The 13,070-nt window shown below is 43.1% G+C and overlaps 1 protein-coding gene across 1 annotated transcript in view; it reads left to right on the top strand.

Annotated features, from left to right (window-relative positions):
* myo10l3 (myosin X, like 3) overlaps positions 1–13,070 on the top strand; it is a gene marked incomplete at its 5' end in the record, with an annotated part of 49,580 nt that overhangs the window by 17,935 nt on the left and 18,575 nt on the right. Inside the window, 14 exons of the mRNA XM_079170155.1 lie at positions 2,671–2,829; positions 3,798–3,985; positions 4,102–4,236; positions 4,436–4,560; positions 4,674–4,687; positions 4,819–4,903; positions 5,384–5,490; positions 5,736–5,865; positions 6,722–6,840; positions 8,587–8,733; positions 9,751–9,851; positions 10,234–10,300; positions 10,916–11,008; positions 11,886–11,954. Coding sequence (XP_079026281.1) covers positions 2,671–2,829; positions 3,798–3,985; positions 4,102–4,236; positions 4,436–4,560; positions 4,674–4,687; positions 4,819–4,903; positions 5,384–5,490; positions 5,736–5,865; positions 6,722–6,840; positions 8,587–8,733; positions 9,751–9,851; positions 10,234–10,300; positions 10,916–11,008; positions 11,886–11,954 — 1,539 coding nt within the window. The remainder of the gene's footprint in view (positions 1–2,670; positions 2,830–3,797; positions 3,986–4,101; positions 4,237–4,435; positions 4,561–4,673; positions 4,688–4,818; positions 4,904–5,383; positions 5,491–5,735; positions 5,866–6,721; positions 6,841–8,586; positions 8,734–9,750; positions 9,852–10,233; positions 10,301–10,915; positions 11,009–11,885; positions 11,955–13,070) is intronic.

The following is a 13,070-nucleotide window of genomic DNA, read 5'->3' as shown; positions in this document are numbered from 1 at the left end:
GCAGCCGTATTTGTTTTCCACTTGAGGTCCCCACTGCAATCGAGAGTGTACCGTCTCCTCGCTGCTTGTTATCTTGTAATATCCTCTTACCACAGCCACCTCGATGTAACTTTGAACCAGTGCTTTTGGGAATGTGAAGAATGATAACACGGGCAGAAGATTGTATTGAGTCTCTCCGTCGGTGTCAACAGAAAGTGAACTCACACCTGTGAGGTCGGAAGTATTTTCAAATAAATGAAAGGGTGAAGAATTGAATTCATGTTCCTTATATATTATGTATGAAAGACAATATAATAAACAGTGTATTATCTTCAAATGTACTGCAACAACATGTCCAACAAAGCTACAAAACAGCTGCAAGTGCTTTTTGTTTCTCTTTTAAAAGCGACACTGTGTACCTTTTTTAGAATGAAGAAATAACACATTTTCTGCTGCTAGGCATCTCTCGATCAAAAAAATAACAAAAGAAGAAGTTTGTTTACATCGTGACGTAGCGTAGCGTGGGATAATGGGAGTTGTTGTCTTCACAACAATTGTCTACATTGGAGTCAGTTTCTCCTGGTTGGGATTCCTTCATCATTTAGGAGGTTTTTACCGGGAGCCGGGTGGTTAAACAGTTTCACTTTAAAAATCGATGTTCCTCCGACACAGGACGTCCCAGCGGTGCTGCGAACCGAAACTTTTGCCCTGCTTGCTTCTCTTATAACTTAAGATCCAGATGTCTGATGACGAACAGCCTTCATCAGGTTAAAATACAGTCTATAGTTTTAAATGACCAATGATCTGAAAAGTGTATCATAAAAAATGTGGCTTAAAAGTGGATTAAAAGTCATGAATTTTAATGTGAAAAAATGACACATTATACCTTTTAAAGATCAGGCGTCATGAGTAAAATCCTTTGCTTTTAATTGATTTTCTATCCATTTAAAATGATGTAGATATAAAAGTGTTTTTTTGCAGTTGCGCTTTTTGATGCGTTTGTCAAATAATGTGCAGATTTTTTTTGAAACTCTGAAATAGATTGAATATCGATTCGTATGACACTTTAGTCAGTAATCCTCCAGAGCCCAGGTGTTGATACTGACATCAATCACATTAAGTGAGCGATGTTATTGAATGTAAAATGATAATACTGGTTAAGGACGTAAAACAAGCGAAAGGCCAGTTTGATTTATCAGTTTTCGGCCCTGCCTAGTGAATCGGGGCCAATTTGTCAGCGAGAGGAGGGTGGGGTTAAAGCTGAATATTTGTGGACATCTGGCTGTAAATCTGCAACCTTCTGCTCGGCGGATGACATCACTGCACGTGCTGCTTGTCTCCCCGAGGTCCTCTTCACCCTTTCACAAACATTAATACCACAAAAACAAGTAGCAACCCACTGATGACTGCATTGTTATTGTGCTATGGCCCCAGCGTACGCCCATTCTCTAATGGCCATCATCTCACATACGTGGAAGGCCCTTTCCACACCTTTTATACAGATTCACGAAAGATGGAATCCACATATCAACGCAATTAATCACTACTACAGTTTTTAAAATACCAACCTCAGCAGCTTTTCCCAGCAGCAGCCCCCCCCCCCCCCCCCTGTGCTGACTCAGCAGTTCTGTGAAAACCAGTGTCTGCTCCCAACTGGGACACAAAGAGCCAGAATTGATGCACTGGGACACCACAACCCCCAGCTCCTTGTTCATCAGTATTGATCCAAACAGTGCTTCCCATCATCTCGTGTAGCTCTGTGGAGCTATGTTGCTTTATGAGGCGTATTCCTTCCTTTGTCTTTCTCACTAGCTCCCATTTGATCCATTTCAAGTCACAATTAGAAACAATTTGTAGCTCCAATCGTCACATTTGCTCTACTGTTGCATCTTATCTACCTTTTTGCTGGAATGCGACATGTTGTGGGATCGTTGTACAGAGACTAAAAAGGGAATCGATCAAATCAAGGAGAGAATTCCGGGCATGGGTTAGCCGGGGGGGGGGGGGGGGGGGGGCTCTCTAGCTGTCAGGTATGCTTGGCAGCACGCACAGACAGGCACACATCAGGGACTCAATCTGTCATTTTGACCCCAGTTATTTCTGTATCATGGGTGGAATCTGCTGGCAATTATGCATGCAGCGCCACGGCCACAGTAGAAGAGTGGAAAAGAGATTCATATGTGTGTAAACGTGTCGACCTGCCCTTCTTCTGCATCAAGCTGTTCAGACCCTGAGGCTGTGGTGACTGTTTAGTAGGACTTGTCAGCTGTGATGGGAGTTACTGAAAGTGAGCATGAATTCGTCCTCTTTTTAGCATTTAAGATGTATACGGTGCAGTTCACCTTGACAGCGGTGTTGTATTGAAATTATATGTTGATCTGTTGATCGTCAACAATTTAGATAATTGCACGGCAAAGGTCATGTATTTCATGAGTGTGGCTGCTGTTTAGGGCGTCATCTACTAATTACATTGATCACGTGATAATATGTGCCAGGATCTGGTCGGCGTGTCACCACGGCTAAAGTGTTAGTTGCAGCTCGAATGTATTCAACTGACGTTCTTCCATTCCAGTCTGTTGATTGTTTTAGTACTAAATGATGCATGTTCATGCTATGCAGACTGCCGGTCTAGCTCATTCAAGCACAGACATACAGGGTTGTGAAACCTTTTGTACGTTTGTGTTGTTCCAGGTGATCTACCTACAGACGGCGGAGCTGAACAGGGAGACGGTGTACCCGATGCACCCCAGCAGCATCCATGGAGTTGAGGACATGTCCACACTGGCAGAGCTGCATGAAGCTGCCATCATGCACAACCTCTTCCTGCGCTACCAGAAAGACAACATCTATGTAAGGCCCCACACTGTCCTAATCTGTGAGCGCATCTACCGTGTACCACCATGATGTACCTGGAAGCTGGGGGTCTATTGTCCTGGTCAGCGGTGTATTTTTCATGTTTCTGGGAACCTGGATGTTCAGTGCAGCTAGACTGAGATTTCAAAGTGTAGCAAATCTCAAAGCATCAAAAACATCAACCGCAAATATCTGTTTTTGGTGTGAATTTTTTATTTATTTCAAATGCAACGCAACAACATGGTAAAACAAGTTTACGCACAGTTTTTGGGGGGCTTGTCAGAGGGCAATAAGTTACTAAAACTAACTTTAACAGAAGCAAGCGAGGCAGACCAAAGATAACAATATTAAATATCATAATGATGGAATGCACTGAAGAGTATTAAGATTTCAGATGTGTTTGTTTGACCCTGTCTCACTCCCAGGATTACTTTCACAGCAGGGTAGTGTTTCAAGTCCTCTTGAAACACTACCCAGGCTTTATTAAAATAATCATTGCACACAGTCACATGGTAACTTTTCTTTTTTTTGGGGGGGAAATCCTATCTCCTAATCTGATCTCGGAGGGTGTGTGCTGGTCCGTCTGCACGGCGCAGAACGATATCATTGTGGAAAGATGACCCACAAACACACTTTTGTTGAGCACTCCCCAAAGCGATTACCCGAGCGAAGCAATGGATTCTAAAATACTACCGGCCTCAGTGCAAACTAGGCCATATGCAGTATTTTAAGATTATTACACAGGAAACTAGGTGAATCTACAGAGCTGGTAGTGTTAAGTAATTATACTGTAAATCTCATGCAGAAGTGCAATATTTGTCCATGATGTAAAAGTTGCAAATTCTAGTGTAAAATACCAAAAAAATGTCCTTTCATACCATGTGTGTCATCTCTCCTCCTGCCGTCTTCCTCTCTCATTTCCTCTTCCTCCCTCGAACATCTGTCTGCTTTATCGTTTCCCTCAGACCAACATAGGTTCGATCCTGGCTGCAGTAAATCCCTATAAGCAGATAGCGGGCCTGTATGGCGGCACTGCAGTCGATCTGTACAGCAAACACCAGATGGGGGAGCTGCCTCCTCATATCTTTGCCGTGGCCAACGAGTGTTACCGCTGTCTGTGGAAGAGACACGACAGCCAGTGTGTTCTCATCAGGTGAGGATCCACATTTAATACAATTATGACAAAAGTATTCAAAACGAATGAACTTATAGCATTTTTAAACTCCTCATGGACATTTTATAGATCCTTCTTTGTCTTTGTACCGTCAGTGGGGAGAGTGGAGCCGGGAAGACGGAGAGCACCAAGCTGCTGCTGAAGTTTCTCTCGGTGATGAGTCAAAACTCAGCAGGCACTCCTCTGTCAGAGAGGACCACCAGGGTGGAGCAGGCTCTCGTCCAGAGCAGGTACTGTTTGAAATCAAGAGTCAACGCCTCCTATTTTTACATTATGAAAGTGTTGCATTACTTGCATATGTTTAAGTGTTTGTTTAATGAATCTTGTTACTCTTTGATGTCGTCCATATTGGAATATATTTGTTTGATTAACCATCACGTTCCCATCAAAACCCCTGAATTTAGTAATTTGCATTTCCTCTCTCTGCAGTCCCATCATGGAAGCCTTCGGGAATGCTAAGACCGTGTACAACAATAACTCCAGTCGCTTTGGGAAGTTTATCCAGCTTCACTTTTCCCAAAACGGAAACATTCAGGGAGGCTGCATCATTGACTGTATCCTTCAACGGTTCACTTAGATCTACTCTAGACAAATCACATGTCCATAGTGTCTGTTCCAGACGACGTATTGTACGTTTTCATTGTTCTCCTTGACTTTGAATTATCAGATTTGCTGGAAAAGGTAAGTTTGTGTTGAAACATTCAGTAGCAGCGACTGAGATCAGCAAGTGTAATATTTCAGTCATCATCAAAATCCATTCTCTCATGACATACTTTTGATATTTTCTTCTAACCATCTTCTCTCTCTCCAAGAACCGCGTTGTTCGACAGAATCCTGGAGAAAGGAACTACCACATTTTCTACGCTCTGTTAGCAGGAGCAGACAAAGACCACAGAGGTTTGTGTAAAAGAATACACAGTTTTGTCCGTTTTTGACCAACTAACACTTAAACATACACTCAACCCCTTATTACTGATAACATGTTCCTAAAATATCAGAGTTATAAAAAATGATATCTTAAGCTCTTAATAACAGCTCTTAAGGAAATGCTTTATTGTAATTTAAACACAGGCATTCCATGTGAAGTTTTTTAAAAAATTACATAAAAAATATGATAAAAACAAATCCACATTTTGAACAAACAGGAACAAAAGGAGAACCATTTCACAGGAAAAGGTTGAGGTTAGCAACAAAATACTTTGTGCAGCTTAAGATCATTATGCAGCGAATAGATCTGTTTATGTTTTGAAACATATTTCTCGAGCTGCGATAGAAACCTCTGTGTCTATATGACTACGTGCTTTTTCACACTGTTGGGCATGAACGATTACATTTGATTTATTTGAGTGTGAGTTTCCTCGTGTCTGTGTGTTGCAGACATGTACCTCCTGTCAGAGGGCCCGGAGTCGCATTACTACCTCAGCCAGTCAGGCTGCGTTCAGGACGGCAGTCTGGATGACAAGCAGCTCTTTGACAGTGTGATGGTAAGGACATGATGAGAGGGACATCTGGTTAGTGTAAGTAGCTTGTTTGAACCCCAGAGGGCGCCATAAGCCTTTATCATGAGTGCGATAACGCCTTATAAGACAGACTCTTTGGCTTCGGAGGAACATTATGTATTATGTTCATATAAGTGTTTTAAAAAAAGATTTAACTGCTATCACATATGTAATGGGTCGAGTGTGTTTCTAGTGAAATGTTGTCTAACTTTGTCTGTGTTGTGTTGCAGGAGGCCCTGAGCGTGATGGAGTTCACCGAGGAGGAGATCAGAGACGTGTTCAAGTTGCTGTCGGCTGTCCTCCAGATGGGAAACATTGAATTCATGACTGCTGGTGGAGCTCAGATCACTTCCAAAGGAGGTAAGGGAAGGAATTAAGAGGATGATATATAACAGATCTACTACACAGAGTATGTTAAATTAATCCTGTTATACACATCTTCCATCTGTACCGCACTGTTAAAACTTTGAAGGAGACAGATAAGTTCTTAGTCATTTCCTAGGAATGCCATTTGGAACTAATAATATATTATTAGACACTCATTAAAAGATTTATCAACAGGTAAGTTTCAAGTACTAAATGTATATTTACTTGGGTTTAAATGGAGCAAATCCTAGAAGGAAATTCCTGTTCCCCCTATAATTACTACTACTTACTACTAAACGAGTTATTTCTAGGACACTAAGTAGGAAATCATTATGAAATGATTTGGAAGTTACACATAATCTGAAGTTACTCATTCCCTTTGAAAACCAAAGTATTTTTAAACATGTGAGCACAGTGCTTTGGTAACCAGACAAAGATTTTTTTATTTTTAACCTAATGAGCTAAACATAACGGCAATGTGTGTTTGTGGGAACTGAATACAAAGCTGGAAAAGCTGGATACAAAATGCATCTGATGTTTGTCAAACTCTGCTGTACTCCTCGTGCCCCTGAGTTTGATTGACATTGCACTAGCAGACAGCTCTGAACAGGCTGTAACATGAGCTCAAGGCTCCTTTTGTTTGCTGTGTCTGACCTCTTTTCCAAAGAACCAGTCAACTACAGTGACAGCAGAGAACTACAACTCCAGCCAGCAGAGCAGAGTTACCTATAGACTGTATAGGATCACAGGCTATATGTCACGTCTGTTGTTTGACATGAATAGGAGACACCTGAGCGCTGTATATATACACTACACCTGAGACATTTGTTTGTATATGTGTGTGTTTCAGTTGTCAGTAATGTCAGCGAGCTGCTAGGCCTGGACTCCTTCCAGCTTTCAGAGGTGTTGACCCAACGCTCCATGATCCTCAGAGGAGAGGAGATTTGCTCACCGCTCACTGTGGAGCAGGTAACGACGCATCCAAATTTCTCATTTCAGGAATCAAACAGCATAACACAGCTCCGTTACATCCCAGAATTTAGGGATTGTTCAGACGTCTACACTGTCTTTTTTTTTTTCTTGAATTAAAGACACTGAAACATACAGTAGATGCCTGTTTGTCGCCCCCCTGTCCTCACCCCCTCACCCCTTCTCCCTCCCCTTGTCCCGGTGACACACACACACACACAGCCTTTCTCTGTCGCTCTCCCCCCCACATGCCTCTCCAGATCCCTTGCGTGACTCCCAGCCATTTCCTGCTTTTTGTCTGCCAGATTCCTGGCACAATAAACCCATCGTGATAGCGATCTGAGTCAAAAGCACAATAGAGCCAATGACTGAGGGTGAAGCGAGAGTCTTCTCCTCTGGAGGCAGCGCAGCCGAGCACCAAAAACGTCGGTGTAATAACTCTGTCTCGGCTCCACATGTCCACGTCGTGCTCTGTAATTAATGTGAATATTTCACACAAGTTTGTATCTGCGTGTGTTATCCTATTCACCATACGCCACAAGAACATTCTGACGCATGACACAAGCCTTTTTGGCTGAGCTCAAGCCCTCAGCCACCTCATATGCATAAATATCAGCGAATATGCAGCATGGACCTTTACTTTTCATCAGCAGACAAAGACCTTGTGCTGTCACCCTGCTGCTGCTTGTTCTGCCAAGCCTTTTTGAAGCAGCTTGTGTCTTAATAGAGTTCATTATTCCAGTCCTGGACTCGGTAAGAATGGCTTCTTCTCACAGCGGCCAGGGGTCACCCACCCCGCGGCTGCCTGCACTAGCCCCTCTCCCTCGCCGTCCAGGACAAACAGCCATTCTTCTCACCCCTGTGACGGAGATCCTGGAGCCACCAGCCGCTCTGTTCACACCCGCTAGTTGCAAGAGGTGACGGGGCATGATGGATTACTGAAAAAAGCCCAGGAGCATTGTTGCCCCAAATACAGTACACACCGCGACAGTCTTGTTTTGTTTTCAATTCAAGCACAATGCCCGTGGAGGAAGTGTAGCTGGCAAGCTCAAGCCTTTTTTTTATGTTCGCACACGGATGCTGTCTGGCTGAAAGGCCGACTTCACCGCAGCTGGAGAAAATCAGAGCTGTGTCTAATGTCTGTTTTTTCTTTTTTGGTCATAGTTTGTCTTGTGTGGAGAGCTAAATTAGGAGAGTTTGTCACAAATTATAACAGCTACCTCATTAATCAATCAAGTAGAGTCGATTAAATAGATTATGATGTTATAATTATTACTCAAAGTCCACTTACTCTCTTTTCTGGAGCTTGTGAGAAGAAAGTTATACGTGTCATCTCCTGGTGCAGGGTTTAAAAAAAAACAATCATCTACAAAAGCATGTTTGTACGTTTGTCTTTGTTTTCACTGGATTTGTGAAATAGAACAACAAATACTGCCTGCGGTGCGTCACTCTTAAGATATGTAGGTGATGAACGACGCTGTCTATTGTGACAACAGACATTGCCTTTCCTGCTGCTTGCAGACAGACGCCGACAAAATACACTTCTTGTTTTATGGACACCCGACCGAGGCCTCACGCGCCACATCACATTCAATCACGTTTTTATCTGCCATCTGACAGAACTGACGAAACGTACAAGGTGAACTGTATGTTGTGTTTAAGACACAGACTGCAACGTGTCCTGTATTTATTCCTGCATTGTTGTCCATGGTAACCTTTCGTCTCTCTCCGTGTCATGATTTGCAGGCGGTGGACTCGCGGGACTCTGTTGCCATGGCACTTTATTCTCAGTGTTTCTCCTGGATCATAATGAGGATCAACCAGAAGATCAAAGGCAAAGACAACTTCAAGTCCATCGGCATCCTGGACATCTTCGGCTTTGAGAACTTTGAGGTGAAAGTTCACTTGTCTAAATTAAGCTTTTAAAGAGGACACATAATGGAAAAAAAATCACATTGTCAGTGCTTAAACACTTACTTACTGCCTACCAACCCACAAACTGTGAAATAAGTCAACCCAGTCCGTTTTTTGTGGTTTGCCTGGATCATAAAACATGTGAGTCAACAAGCCATTCAGATTTGGATCCCCTTCCTGTGTCACGTGCTGGCTCATTGGAATATACCGAGTATCTCCACACACGGCTTCAAAACTACCTTTGCAAAGGTGCACCATGTTTTTCCCACAAGCCAATCAGAGCAGACTGGGCTTTTTCAGGAGGGGGGCTTAAAACGACCGGCGCGAAAAATAAGCATTTCAGACAGAGGATGAATACAGACAGACAAAAATAATGTGTTTTGAACATTAAAGCATGTAAACATGTTCTATTAGAAACCCCAAATACAAGTATGAACCTGAAAATGAGCATTATATACCCCCGCATTTCTGTGTTCTTCCTGCTGGTTTGAAGAGGGCCGGCTTGTTAGTAAAAAATAAGAAAAAGGGGAATATCACGGTCATTTACAAACTTTTACATATCTTTACAAGTTTTGATAGTGTGCTGTTTTTTTCTACTTTGATAACAGGATTAGGCAATGGGAGTTGGAAAGGGAGATCACTTTACCGGCAGGATTTTGTGAATTGTGGTCCAATATGCAACTTACACAAGTGGGGTGTGGAAACTCAAAACTTCCAGTGCATAAACACTGAGAATGGACGTTTTTCTGAAGAGACAATTTGTCCAGTAGAAAAACCTCTGTAGGAAAAACATTTGATGTTCATAGATTTTGGATTTTACAATTAGGGAGACAGAGAAAATGTGATTTTATGAATTTTTATCACAGTAGTTGAATATTTGAGTGGTAAAAACTAACTATTAATCAAAGCAGAATATTTTATATGTCTTAAAATATGTCTGAAGGGGATCTTTAAGTGACAGAACTGTCTTTTAAATCGTGCTCTTCCATCCTGTAGGTGAACCGGTTTGAACAGTTTAACATCAACTACGCCAACGAGAAACTCCAGGAGTATTTCAACAAGCACATCTTCTCGCTGGAACAGCTGGAGTACAACAGGTAAAGATGTTTACCCATATCTAAACAATCAGAGACATCCATGTCTTCAGATGGGGCTTGTTTGCTGGCGAATACAGTGAAAAACAAAACAAGACTCATGTGCTGGAGACTGTCCCACAGACAGATACAGCTGCGGATGGGGGTCGGGGGTTGGGCCTCCTCACGGCGATACAGGCAGTCTGCCAGAGGTTGGGGATCGGCTCAGTTTCTTGCCCAGACAGTTGTTTTCTTGTATAATGAGCCAGCAGCTTGGACATGGCTCATTTCATCACATGCTCACGCTGGACAATACAGCCATTGTGTCTTCATAGTTGTTTATATTTGTATATATACATGGTGAGTGAGTGGGTGTGTGTGTGTGTGTGTGTCTTTGTCCTCTCAGGGAGGGGATCCAGTGGGAGGCCATAGACTGGATGGATAACGCAGAGTGTCTGGATCTCATAGAAAAGGTAACCCAGAGGGAGCAAAGTCTCCACCGGGGTCGACCGCTAACCACCAGCCAGAGCGTACCGACCTAGACGCCACACTGTGCTTACATTGACCTCCATCTCCATACTCCGTCTTTATACAGTCTCATTGTGCATGTTGTGTGCACAGTAATGTACACCAGTCAGTGGCTGGTTGAAGTGAAGCATTAAGACGTTTTGTGTTATTTTACCACCATAGTTATAATGATGGTGAAAGATGAGCTTCTACAGAGGTGGGCTTGTGTCTGAAAGGTTTCTGGGTCAAAATCACAAACGTTGGGGAAAAGTTCAGGGGAAGCAAAAGGACACACTACAAACATTTTGTCCCTACTTATACTCTCAATCGGGCTTGATGGCCCTTTATAAGAGGATTTCTGCTGCATTGGTGTGACTATGTGTAACTGTCAAACACAGTGCCTGCTCCCTGAACCTTCTTTTTGTAAATAAAAAAGAAAATTGAATGAATTCTTCTGCTGTTTCCTGTACGCATTGTTATGATAAAAGCTGCCAGATGTGCCCCACTAGGATTATAACTAGTTTCATCATGACTGCGTTGTGTTTAACTCTCCCTGCTCCTCTTGTCTGTCTCCCCTTTAGAAGCTGGGCATGTTGGCTCTTATCAATGAAGAGAGTCGCTTCCCCAAAGGCACGGACTACACCCTTTTGGAGAAACTACACAGCCGACACGCAGTGAGTCCACACGCACACGTGAAAACATCTTTCACACATGCCGGGGAGACCCTCACAAAGACATGAAAATGACCCGTATCCCTCCTCCGAAGCTGAAGAAATGCCTCCACCCCCCCCCCACCAGCTCAGACAACCCCAAAGAGTTAAACCTCTCTTTGGGCCGATGAATCGCCTGTTGACTTCGGTGAAGGGTTGAACGTCTGTGCAGCACTTGTACACGCCCCCGAGCACTCTCGCATGCAAACACAACAATGCTGAAATGTGATCAGCCATTCTCAGGGACTGATGAGCATTGTGTGCAGGAGAAAAGAGTGTCCTCAGAAAACCCAGCACGGTTTTCTGTGGCTCACGGAAAAAACAGAAGAGGTCGAAAGTGAGACCTCGTTGGAAGGACTCGCTTTGTCACTACATGCAGGCAACTTGATTAGTGCTGAAGTAATTAGTCAATTACTTGATTGGTTGATGTTAATAGAAATATTTTAAAACTAATCGACAGCAGTTTTGATTCTCAAAGCAAAAAGGATCTAGCTTTTTCTCAGTGCACACTCAATTAAAATGTAAACACCAAATAATATACAGTGATAGGCGGCTGTCAAAAAGCGATAAATCTCAAACTAGTGCAGCAAAGGTGCCCAGGAGGCCGTTCAAGTTATTCAAACAAAGTTTCTCCACATTTCTAAAATGCATCAGTTTAGAGGGAAAAAAATAGGTAATAAAAATTTGATGTCAATCTTCATTAGTTGTCGCCCTCAATGTGTTACTAACCTCACAGTTGAACTCCCCCTAGCTATGTACTCTGCTTAATTTGATTATCACTGATTAAGCACATGAACAACATTTCTAAAAGTCAGTGGTCTCTTTGTCCTTTTTTCCTCAGACAAACCCATACTATGTGAAGCCCAGAGTGACCGTCCACCAGTTTGGCATCAAGCACTACGCTGGAGAGGTAATTAGCAACACTTGCACACACATACATCAAATCACAGATACAGGGCAAAAACCAGGTTCCTACTGCTTCCTGAACAAGTGTGTTGGGGAAGTGAGGTAGCTGTTGGACGGGCAGCAGGGCATTCTTTGCCAAAATCAGCTTTTCCCTGAGTCAGGAGAAACTGCTTCACTGTCGTCCTCTCCTTCCTTTGCTTACACGATAAGCAGAGATTACTCCTAAAGGAAGTGCAGAGAAAGTCAAAGAGATCAGGGAAGAGAGGGAGAGAGTGAATAGGGCAGGGGGGATGTGTGTGTGTGTGCATGTGTGTGTGTGTGTGTGTGTGTGTGTGTGTGTGTGTGTGGTGGATGGCCTCATGAAGCCCTCCTCAGACAAGGTCTCCTCAGTGTCAGTGTGGCAGCTCAGTCACAAGCCTGGCATGGATGTCTATGGTAATGACTTGGTTCAGAAAGGACAGGCAGGCCAACCAGTTGTTCTCGCTCTCTCTCTCTCCAGTTTGTCTCTCTTAAAGCTCCTTCTGTTATCTGAAACTTTGCTGTGAGTTCAGCGGGGAAATAGTAGCGTCCTCCCCTTGATTTGATTATCAGCGTGGTGCTGGGGGGGGGTTCTCATTGTCGGACGTGAACTTTAACAACAACAATAAAAAAAACTTGCCACACCTCGTGAACTCAGGAGTTGAAAAGCAAGAATGCAAAGAAGCCACTTTGCCAACACAGCATTTCGGATGGACTGTATTTTCTTTTTGTGGATTCAGTGTTTGCATGGTTTGTGCACCTGTAAGATTTTGCGCTTTTTGCAAGGTTAAATCCTCATTTCCTGGTCTCATTGTTGCATCCTGAGACCATCCTAGTTAACTGAACCTGAAAGTGACAAACACAGCCAGCCTATTGTACGAGTCTACTCCAATGTGAGAGGAGTGGAGTGTAATTAGTGTGCCTGTAATTTATAAATACATGTGTTGTCAAGTTCGTATCGCATGGCTTCCCATGAGCCTCAAGGCTTGAGAATGGGGGGGTGGGGATTGTTATCGGATTATATTTTACCCACACACAGCTGTGACTACAAGCTCATGTACACATATGCACACAAATGTTTCAGTGATTAGATTACAGTATG

This window comes from Pholis gunnellus (genome assembly GCF_910591455.1).
Source record: "Pholis gunnellus genome assembly, chromosome: 12".
NCBI lineage: Eukaryota > Metazoa > Chordata > Actinopteri > Perciformes > Pholidae > Pholis > Pholis gunnellus.
Note: the sequence above shows the minus strand (reverse complement) of the source record. Positions and strands in the feature narration are given on the sequence as shown.